The sequence below is a fragment of the Dicentrarchus labrax genome, unplaced genomic scaffold (genome assembly GCF_905237075.1).
Source record: "Dicentrarchus labrax unplaced genomic scaffold, dlabrax2021, whole genome shotgun sequence".
Taxonomy (NCBI): domain Eukaryota; kingdom Metazoa; phylum Chordata; class Actinopteri; family Moronidae; genus Dicentrarchus; species Dicentrarchus labrax.
In genome coordinates this window covers 23,155,768-23,173,714 of record NW_026136701.1, presented here as the reverse complement: position 1 = coordinate 23,173,714, position 17,947 = coordinate 23,155,768, and the positions used below count along the sequence as shown (strand labels likewise).

General features: G+C 39.8%; 1 protein-coding gene across 1 annotated transcript; it reads left to right on the top strand.

Annotated features, from left to right (window-relative positions):
- Window positions 1–1,106: 1,106 nt before the first annotated feature.
- On the top strand, window positions 1,107–17,710 carry LOC127368108 (uncharacterized protein DDB_G0286299). The gene is made up of 15 exons (XM_051408579.1): window positions 1,107–1,343; window positions 2,770–2,825; window positions 3,742–3,908; window positions 4,081–4,229; window positions 7,328–7,561; window positions 9,276–9,410; window positions 9,712–9,802; window positions 12,210–12,253; window positions 12,389–12,500; window positions 12,731–13,438; window positions 13,550–13,736; window positions 14,904–15,241; window positions 15,630–15,706; window positions 15,856–15,897; window positions 16,267–17,710. Exons 1-14 carry the CDS (start codon window positions 1,239–1,241, stop codon window positions 15,889–15,891), a joined length of 2,439 nt encoding a protein of 812 aa, XP_051264539.1. The 5' UTR covers window positions 1,107–1,238; the 3' UTR covers window positions 15,892–15,897; window positions 16,267–17,710.
- The last annotated feature ends 237 nt before the right edge of the window (window positions 17,711–17,947 follow it).

Genomic DNA, 17,947 nt, shown 5'->3' with positions numbered 1-17,947 from the left:
TCGTTTCTGTCCTGGTCTTCTAACACTCTGTAAGCTCTTATTTCTTCTGACTGGTGTTATTCATTCACACTATTTGTCTCCATTTGAACATGTCAAACAGTGAGTCTGCTGGAGGTTCAAGTATCCAACAAACAGAGCAGTGATTTATTAAAGCCTGATTCACTGGCAGGGAGCAATGCAGGAAGGAACAGTGCCAGACGCTGTTCAACCAGACTTAAAACACACGGTGGTTTTAACCCTTAAACACCCTTCATTTCCCCCTTAAACCAGTAATAATTGTTCATTTAAGTGCCAAGGCTTTAATATTTCATTATTACTGTCATGGGTCTTTATGTAATTTATTCATGGTGGTTTGAGGAAGCCTATTTCTGCCAGTAAAAGACAAATGAGTCCAAATTAGGGAGGGTGAGCAGCTATGTTTTGCTGATGGCATTGTCCAGGCTTCCTGTTCTCAGGGCTGTGTAGTGTTTAGAAATACATTTCTTTTTGTTTATCTTATTAAGGCCTTGACTGTAAAAGATGTGACTCATTTACTGATACATTTTACTCACCATGAGTATTTCCGCCCCCCTTCCTAACATGATATTGGGCTTCTATAGAGAGGAAGTAACTAAATAATACATTTTATAGAAGTTATTTTGTTTCTGTAAAAAATCCCGTTGAAAGTCTAAAAAATCCATTAATTGAGCACCAACTGATACTTAATGAATAATTAATGTACTTACTTTGCTTTTTTAAAATTTAAATCCAATCCAAAAGCGACCAGTTGCTTATTAATTCATTATCAAAGCCCACGATGTTCCTATTAAACCAATAAACTGAGAAATAATAAGCGGATATTTAACAAACTGAAATTACAGAGATTTAATTAACTAATTGAAATTAAGTTTTTTTAATATATCTGGCTTGCAATATATAAATATAAACAGTTGTAACTATAATATATTACATTTTCATAGGCGTGAGATTATTGTAAGATGTATTATTGGTTAATTTTACTTCTTCATTCTCAGAAGAAGCTTTCTGCTTTTCCATTGCTGCCCTTAAAAAAAAAAACACACACACACACACACACAAAAACAAACTCCACTTCCCATGGTGCAGTTCGAGGGGGGCGTCGTCAGCGCTCATGGCCGCACGCTGAATAGCGAGCATGAACTGAACTGTGAGTAAGTGCTCAATAATATTCCAGTTTTGGGTCGGTTTCCCGGCGGTGTCAGTGGCTGCAGTCGCTCAGTATGGGTCCGGAGGAAGACGGCGCGCTGCTCTTCCTCATCTACCAGCACCTGAAGGTGAACGGCTACAAGAAAGCTGCAAAGGTGCTCGAAAAACACGTCGCTCAGGTAAGTTAGGTCTGAAATCCTTCCCCCCCAACAGGGAGCTGAGTCGCTTCTGCATGGCTGTTTTTTTTTTTGTGTTAATTTTGATGCTTTTTGCTGATTTTATTGCTGTTTATTTCGCTAACATGCTTGTTTTGCACGTTATATAAGAGGCTGGATTAAATATGAATGTGGTTTGAGTGTGTGTTTTTGCTCCAGAGTTGCTGTCTGTGAGCTGCACTCTCTCTCTTGAGTGTGTGTTTAAGCACATGGCTCCTTGTTCAGGCCTCCTGCACGAAAAGAACATTTTGTTTCAGCAGCTGCCCTCTGCTGCAGGCCTGCTGCTGCACACTGACGCCATTCCAAACCCCCTTACATTTTTACACTGTTTAGTGATAAAAGTTGTTTATTTTTATGTAAGTGTCCTATAGCTGCGATGATTACTGGATTAATTGATTAAACAATCGACAGAAGACTAATCGGCAACTATTTTGGTAATCAATTAATAGTTTTTAGGTAATTTATTCAAGCTGTCCCTCCAGGTCCTCATGTTTGAGAATGTGTTTTACATTAAAGTAAATTTACATATTTTTGGGGGGATTTTGGTTGGACAGAAAAAGTCATTTAAAGATACAACTTTGGAATTTATGATTGAAATGTTTTCTGATGTGTTAATTGACCAAACAATAAATTAATTAATCTTAAACATAATCTCCAGATTTAATTGATGATAACAGTTGTTGGTTGCAGATTTAAATATCCAGAATAAATATGCAGAGTCATGATGCAACTCAGAGGCTGTAAAAAGGTTACACATTGCTCAACTGGTGTTTTTGTATAATGTTTTCAGTGTATTCAATCAAATATCAATAAAAACACATTTTAAAATTAACTCTTCTGTCTGATTGGATGATTAAATCTCTTTCTGCTACAAAAATAGTTGTTTTTTTAATGAAGTTTTTAACGTAATGTCACTTTAATTGTGTTATTCTTGCAACTACAATTACACGTATGTCATTTCTTATGTCTGCTGTGGTGAAACCTGAGCTTTGGTCAGTCACAGGTTTCAGGTTTCAGGCTCATGTGCTAAAAATATAATTGTTAAAAGTTGCTGACAGAGTTTTAGGACGACCACAAGAATGAACACTGGTCCTAAATCTAAACCTACGTGGATTTCTGCTGCATGGATTCATTTCCGGCGTGTGGCATCAAAGTGGAAGCATTCCTGAACCACAGGAAATGTGTTCTTTCCCTCTTCTGTCTGCGTCATCATAGTTGGGTTACAGGAATATTGTCCAGCCGTCTCATTATAGATGGAAACATTCGGGCATCGGTCAAACATTGGAAAAATGTGGATTTCAGGGAACGTTTCAAAAGCACTGTGGTTCCTGTGATGTGATCTTGTTCAATAGCTTTAATATTATTGTGTTTTTTTTATGTGTTTGTGAAGGTGGAGACCCCAGAGGAGAGCTCCAACCTGCGTGATATCTACACAGGCTGGATGAAGTAAGTCACAAAGTCTCTGCTGCTGTTTTCAATCAGGAAACGGTCTTCTCAAATGTCATAAACAAGTTAAGAAAGATGGACGGATGAAGATGATAAAATATGTCGTCCCAGTGCAGCCGAGTCGCATAAATCATGAAAACAAAATAAGGACGCTCAAGAAGGAAACAAAACACAGTATAAAAGTGACAAATAATAAACATTAAACGGTATTAAAATGGAATTATAGAGGCTGAATAAAACTAGGACCCTCCTCTTTAACACTAACCTGGATTGAATACACTGTACAGTTATAATACCCAATGATTAGTTAGTTATACATTTAGATGTTTGAGTCTGCTCCAGTGTGAATAACCAACAACAACCTAAAGAACTTAAAGATCTCGTGGTTGATGGCGGTTAGGAGAGAAAAGAATAAGTTGTATTTGTTGTGAACTTTTAGCTCTTCATGGCTTTTATTTTAAATGATTTAATCATCAAGCAAACTAGACTATTAGAGTGTGTGTGTGTGTGTGTGTGTGTGTGTGTGTGTGTGTGTGTGTGTGTGTGTGTGTGTGTGTCCCTGTGAATGACCGTCTACTGTCTGGCCTCCTGCCCAGTGCAGTCTGGGATTGGCTTCAAATCCCCGCCACCCTGAAAGGGATTAAACGGGCAGCAGATAGATGATGATGCAGTGAATGACCTCAGCTCACGTCTATGAGATGTGACTCTTACACCAAAACAATACAAATCAGAGCCGGTTGGTCACAATCGTACCGGCCGACCCAAAAATAAGACGAAACTCCTCCTGTGAGCCCGTCAGAACAAGGATCAGAAAGTGCTCATTTATTAATAATAATAATAATAATAATAGATTTTATTTATGTTACTCAAAGACACTTTACATAAGTTAAAGGACATAACATAGTGTGTTTTGCAGGCTGTGCTCTCTAGCTCAGGACGCCAAACAGGAGACCGAAGAATCCACTGCTTTAAAGAAGCAGAGCATCAAACCAGAACCAACCACCAGCGAAGAAGAAGAGGGTGCAGACGGCAAACCCTCCGACACCACAGAAGAAAATAATGTGGATGCCAAACCTCCACTTGGTAAGTTTTCTCTTTCAGGAAGTTTTGTTTTTTTGTATTTGGATAATTTTAGTTTGTTTTTAAAAGATTGTGGTAATTTTTTTTTTGTCCTGTGTCGTATAATTTTGTTATTTTTGGTACCTAAGTGATACGTTTTGACCATAAAGCCTTTATCTGTATTTTGTGCCGTCAGAGTCTACGACCGACGCTGAGCAGCTGCTGCAGCCGGTCGGTGAAACCAAAACAACAAACTCAGTAGGCGAGAGCTTCGACGCCTCCGACAGCGAAGAGGAAGAAGAAAAGAAAGAGGAGGAGGAGGAGGAAACAAAAGCCGAGCAAGAGGTGAGCAGAGAGGGTAAAACAAGTGATGCTGTCTCCGCCCTCGACCTTCAGCATTAAACCTTCAGAGTCACATTCCCTTTTGTTTTCACACTCTTTGAGTTTGACGGCCTCCTCCTGATCTGGTATACCTTCACACCTCTTTATTGTTCTAACAATCCGTCTGCTGCTTGCGTCGTCCTTCATCCACCGCTGCTGGCCAATGAGATTATCGATGTCTGCAGCAGGTTGTAGCCACGTCTGCAGAAGTTCATCGAGACCCTCGTAAGAACAAAATGTGTGGCATCAAATCAGATTAATGTGTAAAAAAAAAAAAAAGTATATTTCTCGTTTTCTTGCTCACAATAATACGACGTGAACAGTTTTGAATTTGAAGCTCAATATTTAGAGTGCCGGATGCATTTTTACCCAAAAACAACACTGATATACTGAATCTTCTTAATATAGTGTCAGTGTGTATTATGTTTCTATACCAAATTTAGACTATTTGACCTCAATGAAAGGGTGATTGATGTTGTTTCAGAGAGCAGGGAGGTGTGTATCTTTTAGGTCTACACGCTATAACAGAATATCATCATGTCCTATTTTACCTAAGAAAGGAAAACGTAACAGATATAATGATTTTAATGTATTTTATTGAAACTGAAATTAACAAGAACATTGTGGAACCGTGTGGTTTTATTATATAACCATTTATAACCATTACAACACTCTGCTGCTGTCCTCACTGCTATATCGTAAAGAAATCCTCATAACTACTATCTAAGTATAACTATTAATTCAACATTACTACATTTAACCAACAAACAAACAAAAAAATCATTACTAATTAAAAACTTCTCATCTGGGAGGAGCCAGATCAACGATGTGTTGGACAGTAAGTCTCTTCTGACCCCTTCAACCCCTAATTTGATCTCTGTTGATGAGCTGGGACTAAAGCGGTTTTAATTTGTTTTGAGGATATTTAGTAACATTTGCAGGTCCTATTGTTTAACCTTTAACCCCTATGTGCTTCAGTTTCTGAACGCAGACAGTTCTCATGACAGTGTCCCCCGTGGTCACTGCTGTCCTACTAAAAAATAAAAACAGAACAGTATGTGAGGGTTTGATAGGGATCAGAGCCAAACACACTTCATAAAGACATTATCTGTGTGTTAGCAGTGTTTACAGCGCTACAGACATCCTCTGCACATCGGTATACTGTAGTCGGATTAAAGAAAATTCATTTATTGAAGCGTTTTCTGCAGCTGAATGAGCGAGCAGCACGTTCCTCGTCGAATAGATCCCAGTTCTGACAGTATGTATATAATCTGAAATAGACCTCAAAGAAAACGAATAAGAAAAGATCCAAGCTCTCAGAATGAATTAAACAAGGTAAGATGAATAAATCATCCAAGACTACAATTTACCATATCTAATTAAGGGCTGCAGAATATGCATCATGTTGCCATTATTTTGACAGATATTACGATATGATTCCTAATTAGTGTGGGAATGATCATATTTGCATTCATTCACTGAAAAAAAAAAAAAACTATTAAAATCTTAATGAGGTGGCATTTGTTGGCGTCTGGACCAAACAAACATGTCTTTTAAAATCTGGGCAGCTCTTCAGAACTTTACCCTACTTTCATTACAGAGCTGCTGGCTCACATTTTATCTTTACAGCTTCTCTAATTTGCAGATTGCAGTTGGTTGTATTTAGATTGACTGCAGCCCAAAGCTGATTCATTATAAATGGAAACAATGAATTTAGAGTAAAAGTAACTTGTCTTGAATATTTCTGCACCAGCAGGAAACCACCACCCTCTCTCTCTCTCTCCACACAAACACACACACACACACACACACACACACACACACACACACACACACACACACACACACACACACACACGCATAGCTGTTGTCCAGCCACTGTAATAATGTGCTGATAGATGGACAGTAGCTCCAGTGTTATTATATGCCTCTGAAATACACACAGACACATTTCATGTCTTTCCCATCTGTCCTGTATCTGTTAGTTTGCTCGTTTGTTATTTCAAGTGTGTGTGTGTGTGTGTGTGTGTGTGTGTATGTGAGTGTATCTAAGTCTCGTCTCTGTTCCTTTCTGTTGGCCCAGTGATGCAGTAGATAATGTTGTTTGGACAGAAACTGTGTGTGTGACAGAATGATAATCTTCTGAGACAAATTGTGTGTGTGTGTGTGTGTGTCAGTGTGTGTGTCGATGTGTTAATGGCTCTTTGTGGTTCTGTCTACAGACCCTGATTACTTTGCTTTGTGTCTGACAGCAGAAGAGTTGTGTTTTTTTTCCCTACACACTTTCCTTTAAGACGCACACAGCCTCACACTACCGCACTGATTGTTTTTTAACAGAACAAAGATGTTTCGACTGAACAGAATTAAAAGCAGAGTTTTTGTTTTAGAGTCTTTTTGTCTCCAACCTCCAGCTGGTCAAATTAAATCTGGCCCGCATGCCGAGGACAAGATTAATACGATCTGCCAAACACATTTGACATCATGTGTCTGAAGCCTTTTTGATTTCTTTTGTCTTTTTCTCTCTTATGTTTGATTTGTAGTTTCATGATGTTCAGTTGGGAATGAATTGATCTTACTAACAGTACTGCGTGTCAAAGCTTTATGTACGTTATCCCTCTCTGCTACAGAGCTCCAGTGTCGTCCAAAAACTATTAAAAACACATCAGTGAGCCACACGGTTGCACTGGGGGACATGTTGTTTCATTACCGTGAGAACACACACACACACACACACAGTAGTTTATCTTGACTCAATCACACACACACACACACACACACACACACACACCATCCTGCTGCCAAAAATATGCATCAGAGCACCAAATGTGGATAACTCAACAGGAAATAGTTCCTGACAAACGCTCTATTTCCTCCTGTTTGATTGTGTTTGCTTTAGCACCCAGCTGCTGTTCACCCTGTTTAAAACTGACAAGCACATTCATAAAGATTTCCTTATTTAGTTTGGGCCGGTTTACTCTTTTAAATCCAACTGAAAGGGAGACAAGGAAGTGGGGGTCTTATTTTGAAGCAGTTCTAAGTTCCTGTTTGTACATATTTTACAGCCGGCTCCCACCGAAGTGTCCGCTGAGGCGCCTAACAAGGCAGAAAGCTCCAGCTCCTCCAGCTCCTCGGACTCGGAGGAAGTGCCTGAACCCACCCCGGGCAACCCCAGCCAGGTGGACCCTGGACGAGCCGCCTGTGATCCTGCCGAGGAGCAGCTCCCGGCGCCCGATGCAGCCGGCTCGGACAGCGGGAGCAGCGAGGAGCACAAAGAGGACGACGATGAGCTGAAACAGGTTAGTGACCCGAGGCTGAATCCGAAGTATGTGGTTGTGTAAGAGCTCTCCCTCCAGCAAACATAAAAAAACAACCTCTCAGTTCAACTATTTTACTTTAAAGTAATGCCAAGATTTTTACATCTTTATCAGTTTTGGCAGTTTATCGTTTCACTGAAGTCTACCTGTTCAAAGAATTGAACCTTTTTTTTTATCAGATTTGTTTTATCTGTTTCTCTTTTTCCTTCCCTCACCTCACCTCGACCTTGTTTCAGCACCTTTCATACAAACATGCAGCTCAGACTGCTTCACAGAGCAAAGTGGACAATCATAAATAAATGTGCAAGGCTAAAAATGAATACAATAAAAATTGTAAAAACAAAATAAATAAAAATAAAAGTCTATGTGAAAATAGTCACTAGGGAGACAAATAATGTAAAAACCAAAGACTAAAACCTTAAAACTAAGGCTGTAACATTACTTCAAAGTAAAAGCCAGATTGAAAAGAGGCTTTTAAAAATGCTGAGGGAGTGCGTTCCACAGGCATAAAAACAGAAAGCACTCAGTACTTTAATGGCACACACAGGGAACATTTAAAAGAAAAGCAGAGGAGGACCTCGGTGATCTGGCGGAAAAAAGGAAGAAGTCTTGTGGTAGATGTGACAGTTAAATGATTCTTTTATTTATCAGCAAGCATTTCTTGATCCTCCATAACTTCTCTGAGCTGCTGCTGTCTACTGTTTTCATTTGAGCCAACAGACAGCCGACGTTTAACCGTTACCTGGACTGTACATTCCCGCAGAAATGATCAGTTTTAACCACAAACCCACAGGGGAACCGGCTGATCCCTGGCACCGCCGAGCCCCCGTTCCCTCGGCTCACCCTCCGCACATCTGAAACTTATTTAGCAGCGGATTGAGAGACTGGCTGAGGAGTGTTGTTTGTGCTGTTTAGCTTCCAGTAGGAAACACCAGCAAGCAGTTCGTCTTGCTGAGTCGTGAGGTTTTTAAGAATATTCCGGCATGTGGAGGCTTTGGGACTAAATGGGGGCAGCAACGGAAATGTTCTGATGGCTGCGGGTTAGTGTGAGCAATAAACCGCTTGTGACAGTGAAAGGGGCTGAAACTGAAAAAATATGCAAACTAAAGATTGTGAATTAAGGATGCTACGTGTCTCTAAATACTGACACAAGAGTCCAAACTCTCGCTTTTAGCATCTCGTCGTCCTTCTGATCCCACAGCAGTTCTATTTAAAGAAACATCTAATGGCCCAAACTTTATTTTCTAGCTCTTTCTTTGTGCATCTTAAAGGATGATTCTGGTTTATTACAACGTGGGCCTCTTATTCATTATTATTATTATTATTATTATTATTGTTATTGTTATTATTATTATTATTATTTATTTACAGGATAAACCCTCGAAATGTACCATCCAACTCAGCAACGTCAGTAAAAAGAAGGTTAGACGAACTTCAACTTAACAAACGTGTACAGTTGACTGCTTTCTGGTACACCTCCGAGCTTCCGTACAGGCTGAAGCTGTGTGCTCACTGTTACCTGAGCAATGCTGGGCTCATATTCCATTTGCCTCAGATAACCTGGATAAACCGATGGCTTGTTTGAACCCGTCTGTCTCTCCGCCTGGCTGATCGCGTTTGACGCCCCGTCTGACTCCTAAAGGGCAAAAGTATGAGCTCAAATTTGTCTTCTTTCCTCTCTGTTTTCCTTCCTCAGGAGATGGACGCAGCCACGGGCGCCTCTGAGGTCGCCGGGGAAACGTCTGCATCTGAACAGACAGCTGTCAGTCAAACGGGGGCCACGCCTTCCTCCGCTCAAGAGGAAGGAGACGAGGAAGGCAGCGCTGCCGAGGTGCTGTACTGGTTGATATTTATATATGCTTGTCCTTTTTTTTTTTTTGTCTTTACTCTCCTTAAGTTATAAGATTAATGTCTCATTAAAGTCAAATTCAGATTCTGATTACAAAGTGTTTATGTGCTGGTTGGTCACAGTCTTTTGTAGCTAAAGTGTTTAAATCAAACTGTTCACACTGATTGGAAAGCGTCCAATCTGTGTCATGAAGCAAAAGAAACAAAATGAAGCAAAAACAACTTCTGAGAAACTCTTCCTGTCTGGTGTTGGAGACTTGTTGACCTGTTGATTCCTTCTGCAGAAGCTCAGCCAGGCCGAACCCACCGCGTCCGACCTGATGGCTCAGGAGACCAATGAGCAGCCGGCAGAGAGCGAAGCCCCGCCCCCAGCAGGTACGAACAGCCAACCGACGTTCGATAAGCAGGTTGTTCTTTTTACGTGTTACGTATGGCGTCGGTCCTGTCTCTCTCTCACTGCACCGACAAGATTCACAAGCTGTTGTGAAGAAACTGCAGAGGGAGGCTTCGGGGTGGCTGCTTTCTTCACAGCGTCTGCAGCGCTGATGAAAGAACACGTGACGGTTTTCTATCATTATATAAACAGAAAGAATGCTTTTAAAGTGTTACTGCACAGACAAAAGTCACTGCGAGGTTGTGGATTTAAGAGAAGATAGAGGACCGCTGGAAGAGCAGTTACTGCAGCTGCTGGAGATCAAAGTGCGTCACATACAGGAGCAAATACACAGAAATGAGGCTAAAGGCAAAAGGTGCAGTCATAAAAAGGTGATCCTAAATGAGTTCCCTTAAAACAGACCACAGATTCAGCACATCTGGTGTGACGGGGATGGAAACCCACCTCTGGATTTCAAATATGAACCTGGAACAGATTAAAGTGGGGGGATTAGGGAGTCAATCAATAAGACCTTGTATGGTTTGTTATTTTCTCAACTAACAACTATTTTCATTACCAAGTAAGCTGCAAATTCTTTTTCTTTATTTATTGATTCTTTTCTTCCAAAAAATGTCAAATAAAAACTTGCTATCACAGTTTCCTGAAGCTCAAGCTGAGATCGTCTAATTGCTTGTTTTGTCCTCCCAAACCTCGAGGCATTCATTTCATTATCACAGGAGGATTCGCTGCTTTTCTTTGTCTTCTAACTAAGAAGCTGAAACCTGGGAATGTTCAGAACTTTTACTTAAACGGTGACTTAATTGATAAAAGAAAAAAAAAAGATTATAGATTAAGCTGCAAGGATGGCTGTATTGTAATGTTTTAATTGATACAGCAGCAGTGTTATCAGGTGAACACATTCAGAAGTAAACTTAATTAAGGATTTGATTTCTATCTTAAAGGAAGCAGGATAAGAACTGTGGCCTCGCTCTGACTTTGACTGACGTGTCGTCCTCTAACACGGACAGAATTTGAGTCCATGAATCACCTTGAAAGGTCTGTTCACCGAAACAAACACATTTTTTACTCCCGTTTTAATGTGTTTGAGAGTTCAGCCTTCACCCCGATACAATGGAGGTGAATGGATCCCATTTGTGCCAGATTTTAAACATTTCTTATTACAGCACATCTTTCCACTCGCTGTGAACATGTTTTTATTGGACCTACTGAGAACATAGTCCCTATAAATATTAGCTTTATTTTTGTTATTTGGATGAACAGACTTTAAACGATATCCATCAATCTTCACCAACAGATGCAAAAGTCAATCACAGTTGGTAGAAGTAGTTTCCTTCTCGGCACAGACTCCCTGCTGGACATATTTAGTTTTTTTTATTTAAGAGAAAAATAAACTTTATTTCCTCCTTATTGGCAGCACCTTGTCTCTCTTGCTGTTTAAATGCAGAACTTTTGGATCACTTCATTTTATTTGTTGAAAAAAAAAGAAAGTGAGACATAAAGTTGAAGGTTTTACCTGGAGGAACCTGAACTCAACGCCAAAACTTGTAAAGCGTTTGATTGCTGCCAAAGCCCAGAGACACGGCTCTGTTCAGACGAGTTTTCCACAACGTCAGTCACTTTATCTCCTCAGAGGGAGTTTGTTTAACTCGAACTGGAGCGGCGACCTCTGACGCTGCGAGGCCATCGAGACTCAGGTCGGCGATATTTATTCAGACAGAACGTCAGAAGACAACGGAGTGAAAACCTGGAGGTGTTCATCAAACAAAGATGTCAGCTGAATATAAAATCTGAGGAGCTTTGAACTTTAAGTTTGTTCTCGGTGTCGCAGGAGAGCTTTTTGTTTTCATGTGTTTGAAAGTTTAAATTGCTTTTTATCAGCCGTGTTCTGCCACCACGAGGTTGACATTTGTGGTTCTTCATCAACGGTCGGATGAAGAAATTGTGTACATATTCCTCTCAGGAGGACTTTGGCAACTATAAAATAATAACTTCCTGATCCTCTGACTTTTGAATCAACGTCAAAGTCAGACATTTCTGTACTTCCTGCAAAACGAATGACATTCCCATGAGCCTTAGCATGCTGACACGATAAAATATGATGGTGAACATGGTAAACCTTCCGAAGGTCAGCATGTTCGCATTTAGCTCAAAGCAGAAGAGTCTTTTTTTATTTAGAAACCCAGTGAAAGAAATCTGCAGTATGTTAATAGATTAGATATGTTAATAAGATTTAACCTTAAAGATAGAAACTTTTTCTTTCTGCTTCCCTTCAGTATTGTTGCTTAAAGTTGCTCTTTAGTTTCTAAATGTCATGTTTGGTAAATACTCCAGAGGCAATAATTAAATACATGTACACTATGTAATGGCAACTGTGTTCATCTTTTTCAGACTCTGAAATTCCAAAGGAGGAAGAGGAGGAGGAGAAAATAGAGGTACCCTACAACATTTATTTGTGGGACTGTTGTTGTAGACGGGCCGAAGACAAAGCAAAACTGTAGTGTTGTTAGGCCAGAGACGAGAAACAATTAGCAATAATTAATAACTTGTGTGTGTGTGTGTTCACTCAGATGACAGAGGGCAGCGACCCCACATCTCCGCTGAAGCTTGAGGACCCGACAGAAAGCTCAGAGGACCAAGGCGGCACTACTGACCCCCCCGTCACTGACAGCGGTGACACAGGTATTGTTCAAAATGAAAACACGTCACACAACTTTTCTCTAATACACAATGCTTTAAATGTATGTATTTATATATCCAGCATCAGTAAATAAACTGTTTTGATACCGTAAGTTCTTCTACATTTTATTGGGACTGTTTTCTGATATCCTCTTCGTGCATTAGTCTCTGTCTTTATACCCACTGTGTGTTCTCAAAGAAAAAAACATCTCGAATGTGTTTATTTGTTGCAGGAGAGGCGACTGAGGCGGCTGCAGAGGAGCGAGTCGACCCAGAGGTCTCCATCATCCTCAACATCGAAGTCGAAGAAGACGGTGAAGCCGCCGAGCAAGAAACCAGCCAACCGCTCCCCGGGGAGGCTGCGGAGTCCTGCGAGGAGGCCCAAACTCCCAAGAAGAAGAAAAAGAAGAGCAAAAAGGACGCGGAGACGCCAACTGCTGACACGCCGAGCACAGACGCTTCCACCATAGAAACACCCACTGATACTCCTCTTTCCACCAAGGCTGCAAGGAAGAAAAAGAGAGACAAAAAGAGACCAGAGGAGGAAGAGGAGGATCAGAAGAAAGAGGAGGAAGAGGAGCAGCAGCAGGAGGACATTCCTCTGCCCACTTCATCGGAGAAGAAGAAGAAGGCAAAGAAAAGGAAAAGGGAGAAGGAGGAAGTGGAAGTGGTAGAGGAGGAGAAAGATGAGGAAACTCCCGTCACTCCTTTGGGAAATAAAATCAAAAAGAAAAAGACGAAGGTTAAAGGTGTGGAAGAGGAGCAGAGCGAGGCGGCGGGAGCGGAGGAGGAGAATCTTGTGAGTCCGGCAGAAACAACGGAGGAGAAAAAAAAGAAGAAAAAGAGGAAAAAGGAGGGTGGACAAGAGAAAGAGGAGGCGCAGTCTGATGATCAACCAGCAGGGGGCGATGAAGACACAGAAACGAAGCAGGAGGCCACAGGTAGAAAGAAAATCTCTTAACATAGAAATCTTTTCATAGTCGTTATATCTGAAAGAAGAGTTCATCAGCAGTTTGGAGACGAGTTCAGTGATTTGTATTTTTTTCCTCTAGATGGAAACTCCTCTCAGCTCTCGTCGGCCAAGAAGAAACGCCTCAGGAAGAAGCTCAGCATGAAGAAGAGACTGAGACTGCAGAGGCAAGAGGAGAGGAAGAAGAAGAAGAAGAGGAAGAGCAGCAGTGTCACTTCAGGACAGATGGAGACGGCAGCAGAAAGCAAGAAGCTCACAGGCAGAAAGAAGTCAGTAAATCTTTGACATTTTTATACTTATAGTTATCTCAGTTTATATAGAGCCAGTTGCTGTACTCCTATAAACTGATAACATTTGTAAGTTTACGTGGTTTAGATTAAAAAACAAACAGCAATAAGACTTACTGAGGTATGGAATATTTTTTATTTTTATTTCAGTACTTAAAAAGTTGCCTCAAACAAAACAGAAAATTCCAGCAAAACAAGTAAAACTTTTATTTTGACAATTTCAACAATTGTTTTGGTTTCAAAAGTCACAGCAAACACTATAATAACTTTATCATAGTAATTCACACATAGAAAAACATAATTAAAAATGTTTGCATTGTGAAGACATTAGTATTAAAGGGGAAACAAAACAAAAAAAAAGTAAAATGTTAAGATGTGCACAATTCTCACAAGAATAACGTCTATAAAACACAATAAATGTACAGTTTTTAATGTTTGTGTCGGGGTTTTAACCATTAAATATGAATGAAGTAGAAAGAGTGAGTCAATATCATCAAATGAAAAGTCAAGTAAATAAAAACAGTAAACAGATGACACAGTAATTATAACGTGCAGGAATCTTAAAGGTTAAGTTGGTTCATACACTTTCTTATTCCAGTTGCCCACAACTTGTCTTCAGTAATGTTTCCCATAGAGACACATGATGATGATCCTTAATATGCTGATTCATCTGGTTTGTTGACATTTGTCCATCCTGTATCTATTGCGCAGAGATCTTAATATTATATATGAAACGTTCACACTGCAGCCCTCAGATCTGATTTGTTTTTGTTTTGCTGTTCACATTATTTGTTAAAGCTGGCCCATTATAACCGGTCACAGTCCTGCAGCGACCTGTTTAACCAACGTAGATCTGGAGTTACATTAAAGTCCCATTAATCCTGATAGCACTGTTCACACTTAGGATCAGATTCTGTGGGATATGTGCCGTTTACGCTGCTTTTAACCACATTATATTCCCATAAACTGTGAAGAACTTGAAGCATGTGTCTGGCGTATTGGGATTAAACTGATGTGGTTCTGATGGTTTTATAAATATTCTTAAAATCCAAATTCTATTGTAGGAACTTGATTGTTTGTGTTTCAGGCAGTTACACAATATTCTGAATATTTAATAAAAAGGGGAAATAAACTTTCACCATTTCTCAGACAAAAACAGACCCAAGAGGCAGCCGAGGAGACGCCTCAACCAAAAGCAACCAAAAGACCCCAACCAGCCCAGGAGGACGACACACCGAAGAAGAAGAAGAAAAAGATGAAAACGAACGCGGAACAAGAAGAGAATTCCTCAAAGGAAAACCAGCCACCAAAGAAGAAGAAAAAGAAGCCGATAACGGTGAACGAGGAGGCTGACGGCGAGCAGAGTGCTGAGTTACCTGAGGTCGAGTCTTCTCCGCTTTCAAAGGAAGGGAAGAAGAAGAAAAAGAAGAAGGCTGGAAAGGAAGAGGAGATCACTGTGAGCCCCGATGTACCTGCGAAGAAAAAGAGTAAGAACATTCATTTTACTTACTGTAGCTAACGATTATTGATTGTTTAATCAGTAAAAAATTAGTATTCAGAGCCAAAGGTGGTCTTTTTATTGAACCTACAACAGCTTTAAGTTGGCGGACAGTGTAAACACTTCCACCTTTTATTCTGAAAATATAATATTCTTAATGTCACTGAGAGACGAAAGAGAACCTACCTTTAGCTCTGTTGTAAATAACAAATACCCTCCAGTCTCTAAACTGGTAGAAAAACATTTCAAAGTGTAATTTAATGTAGAAGCACCAAACTAGGCTGCAGCAGATTTGACATTTTGGATGTATACTTTATATTTACTGGAGTTTCTCTGTGGATCTGAACGTCACCGTGTGCTGATGTTAATGTTTGCAGAGAAGAACAGACTAAAGGAGAAAGTGGAGGAGACGGAAGCTGCTGCAGAGGAACAAACTCCTCTGGCTACTCCTACGGTAAGAACCCGCTGAAATACAACACAAACCAACCTTTCAATAACAATACTTACATTAGACGTTTCATCCTCACGTGTGTTAAAGCGTGTTGTTGTGAGTTTAAACCTGTTGGGAATTATTAAATGTCCTGTTTTTGTTCTCATTTCCAGAAAAAGAAATCCAAGAAGAGAATCCCCTCTGATTAAACCTGAGTAAGTTGCTACGTAATGCTACAGTATGAACGATGAGGGAGTGAAACGCTTGTTTCAAGGGTTTTGTGTTATTTTTCACATCCTTTAAAAATCAACTGCCATTATTTAAGCACAATAGAGCACTTCAGCAAGTTATTTTTTTTTTTTATAAATCATAGGTGAGATGATCCATGAATAGCAGCTCAACATCTTATTCAACTCAAATGTTACTGTACCCTCGGGGGGAAGTACTGCTGTTCAGAAAATGCATACAATCACATTAAAACGTTCCTTATACAATAAGCACAGTATGCTGCGTACTTCTCGTTCTAATTGAAGCTCTATTTGGCTCCAGTGATGACTAACGAGGGTTTTCTGTTTGTCCCGCAGTGTCAGAGCTGAACGTCGACTGTCTGCGTAGCGTCTGTGCCTTTTTACTCCTGAGCAACGATACGTCCTCTCAGAAACAGGGAGATAGTTCTGAGGGAACGTCAGCGTCTTTTTGGTTATGTTTCACTGTCTTTTGCTCTAAAACTGTGAACGACGACTCAACTTAAACACACCTGCAGTTTGTTTGCAACTTAAGATCCTCTCATCAGGTTGGAGTTTTATTTTTAAAGGTGGAGCGGCTCTGGGGGGGAAATAGAGAATTGTGAGATTATTATGTAGTTGGGTTAGCACAGGACTTCATAATAAGAGCTTCCTACTGTCGGTCAGTACTGATATTTGGTGGATTAAAAAATTGACTGTTATACTTTTAGTTTTTTAACCGAAACAACAATCTTAATCCCTTCTGATTTTTCTTCTCGACCAAGAAGCGAACAGGACATTTTAATGTAAAAATAATCTCTCTGTGCTCTGTGGTGGTCAAACTATGCAATAGAGACACTGTACGTCTGTATTGTAGTTCTTGGTACTTTATATTTTGATTTATTGGTGTAGTTCTACCTCTTACTCTTAAACTGGAAGCTCCACCCACTGAAGTTTACTCTAGTTTATTGGTTGAATCTTTCCACACACCATTTCTCCCCCCTATTATTTAACAATGGAAGTCAAACTTTTGTCTAAATTGTTGATCTAAATCAAGAAAATGACTATTTCCCAGAGCCAAGTAAAAGCAGCAAATCCCTCACGTTGGAGAAGCTGGAACCAGGGAACGTTTTGGAGGTTGCACTCGATTAATTATACAAAACAATTCATTACTTTTAACTAATTAGAAGTCCGACCAGATATCTGATGTCAATTTTCAAGACCTTTTTCGAGAGTTTTTGATACTTGGAGCTACAAACGCATTATGTGTGTATCAAATGAACAAGTATCGACGATCAATATGCAGCGATAGTTATTTCTGCATCCCATCAAAAGTGCTAGAAATGTTCATTTATTCTAATTCAACCACAGTGAATGTCCTCTATTACAGTTAGTTATCAATAACCTCCGCTGGTACACAGCTGATAACCTCCACACTTAACTGAAAGGTAGAAATGAGCTGAAACGGGACGAAGCTGTGAATCTGAAACATTTCAAAACCGGTTTCTGTCAGTAACGTGTTCATGAACTTTCATCGTTAAACATTTTTCTGTGTTTGTTTGAGGTAAAAAAAAATAATAAAATGTTACTCAGTTTTGTTTTGAGGAAGAAACTCTCTTTACATGCTTTTTTTGTTTTCTTTCAGTTCTGAAGCTGTGAAATTGTTTTTGTTTACAGAGTTCTGTTGTTTACACACTCTTTCTTTACAATCCAATGAGCTATTAACTATGCATCTGATATTTGTGTTTGCTGTTCCTGAGGACCAACACGTGTGAGAGGAAATAAAACTCTGTAACAGCTTTCATTTTGCAGTAGCAGTGATTTTTTTCACATGCCACGTTCAAGTCCTGTGGGAATTATCAGTTCCTGACCTGTAAATAATGTTTGTCAATATGTCAGAGTTTTAATAGCTCAGATTGCCTGAAAAAAGTGAACAAATATTGAAACCTCACATCAGGTGAAGTTCACTCTTTAAGGTTACTAACCCTAAATTTAAATGAACAATATTTTTAATAGCAATCTTATCATAATCTTGAATTGT

Excerpts from the sequence above, each read along its gene's own strand:
- LOC127368108 (XM_051408579.1), top strand. The coding sequence starts at position 1,239 with ATGGGTCCGGAGGAAGACGGCGCGCTGCTCTTCCTCATCTACCAGCAC. Across the intron at positions 12,501-12,730 it reads CACTGACAGCGGTGACACAG|GAGAGGCGACTGAGGCGGCT; the intron begins GTATTGTTCAAA and ends TATTTGTTGCAG. Across the intron at positions 15,707-15,855 it reads CTCCTCTGGCTACTCCTACG|AAAAAGAAATCCAAGAAGAG; the intron begins GTAAGAACCCGC and ends TCTCATTTCCAG.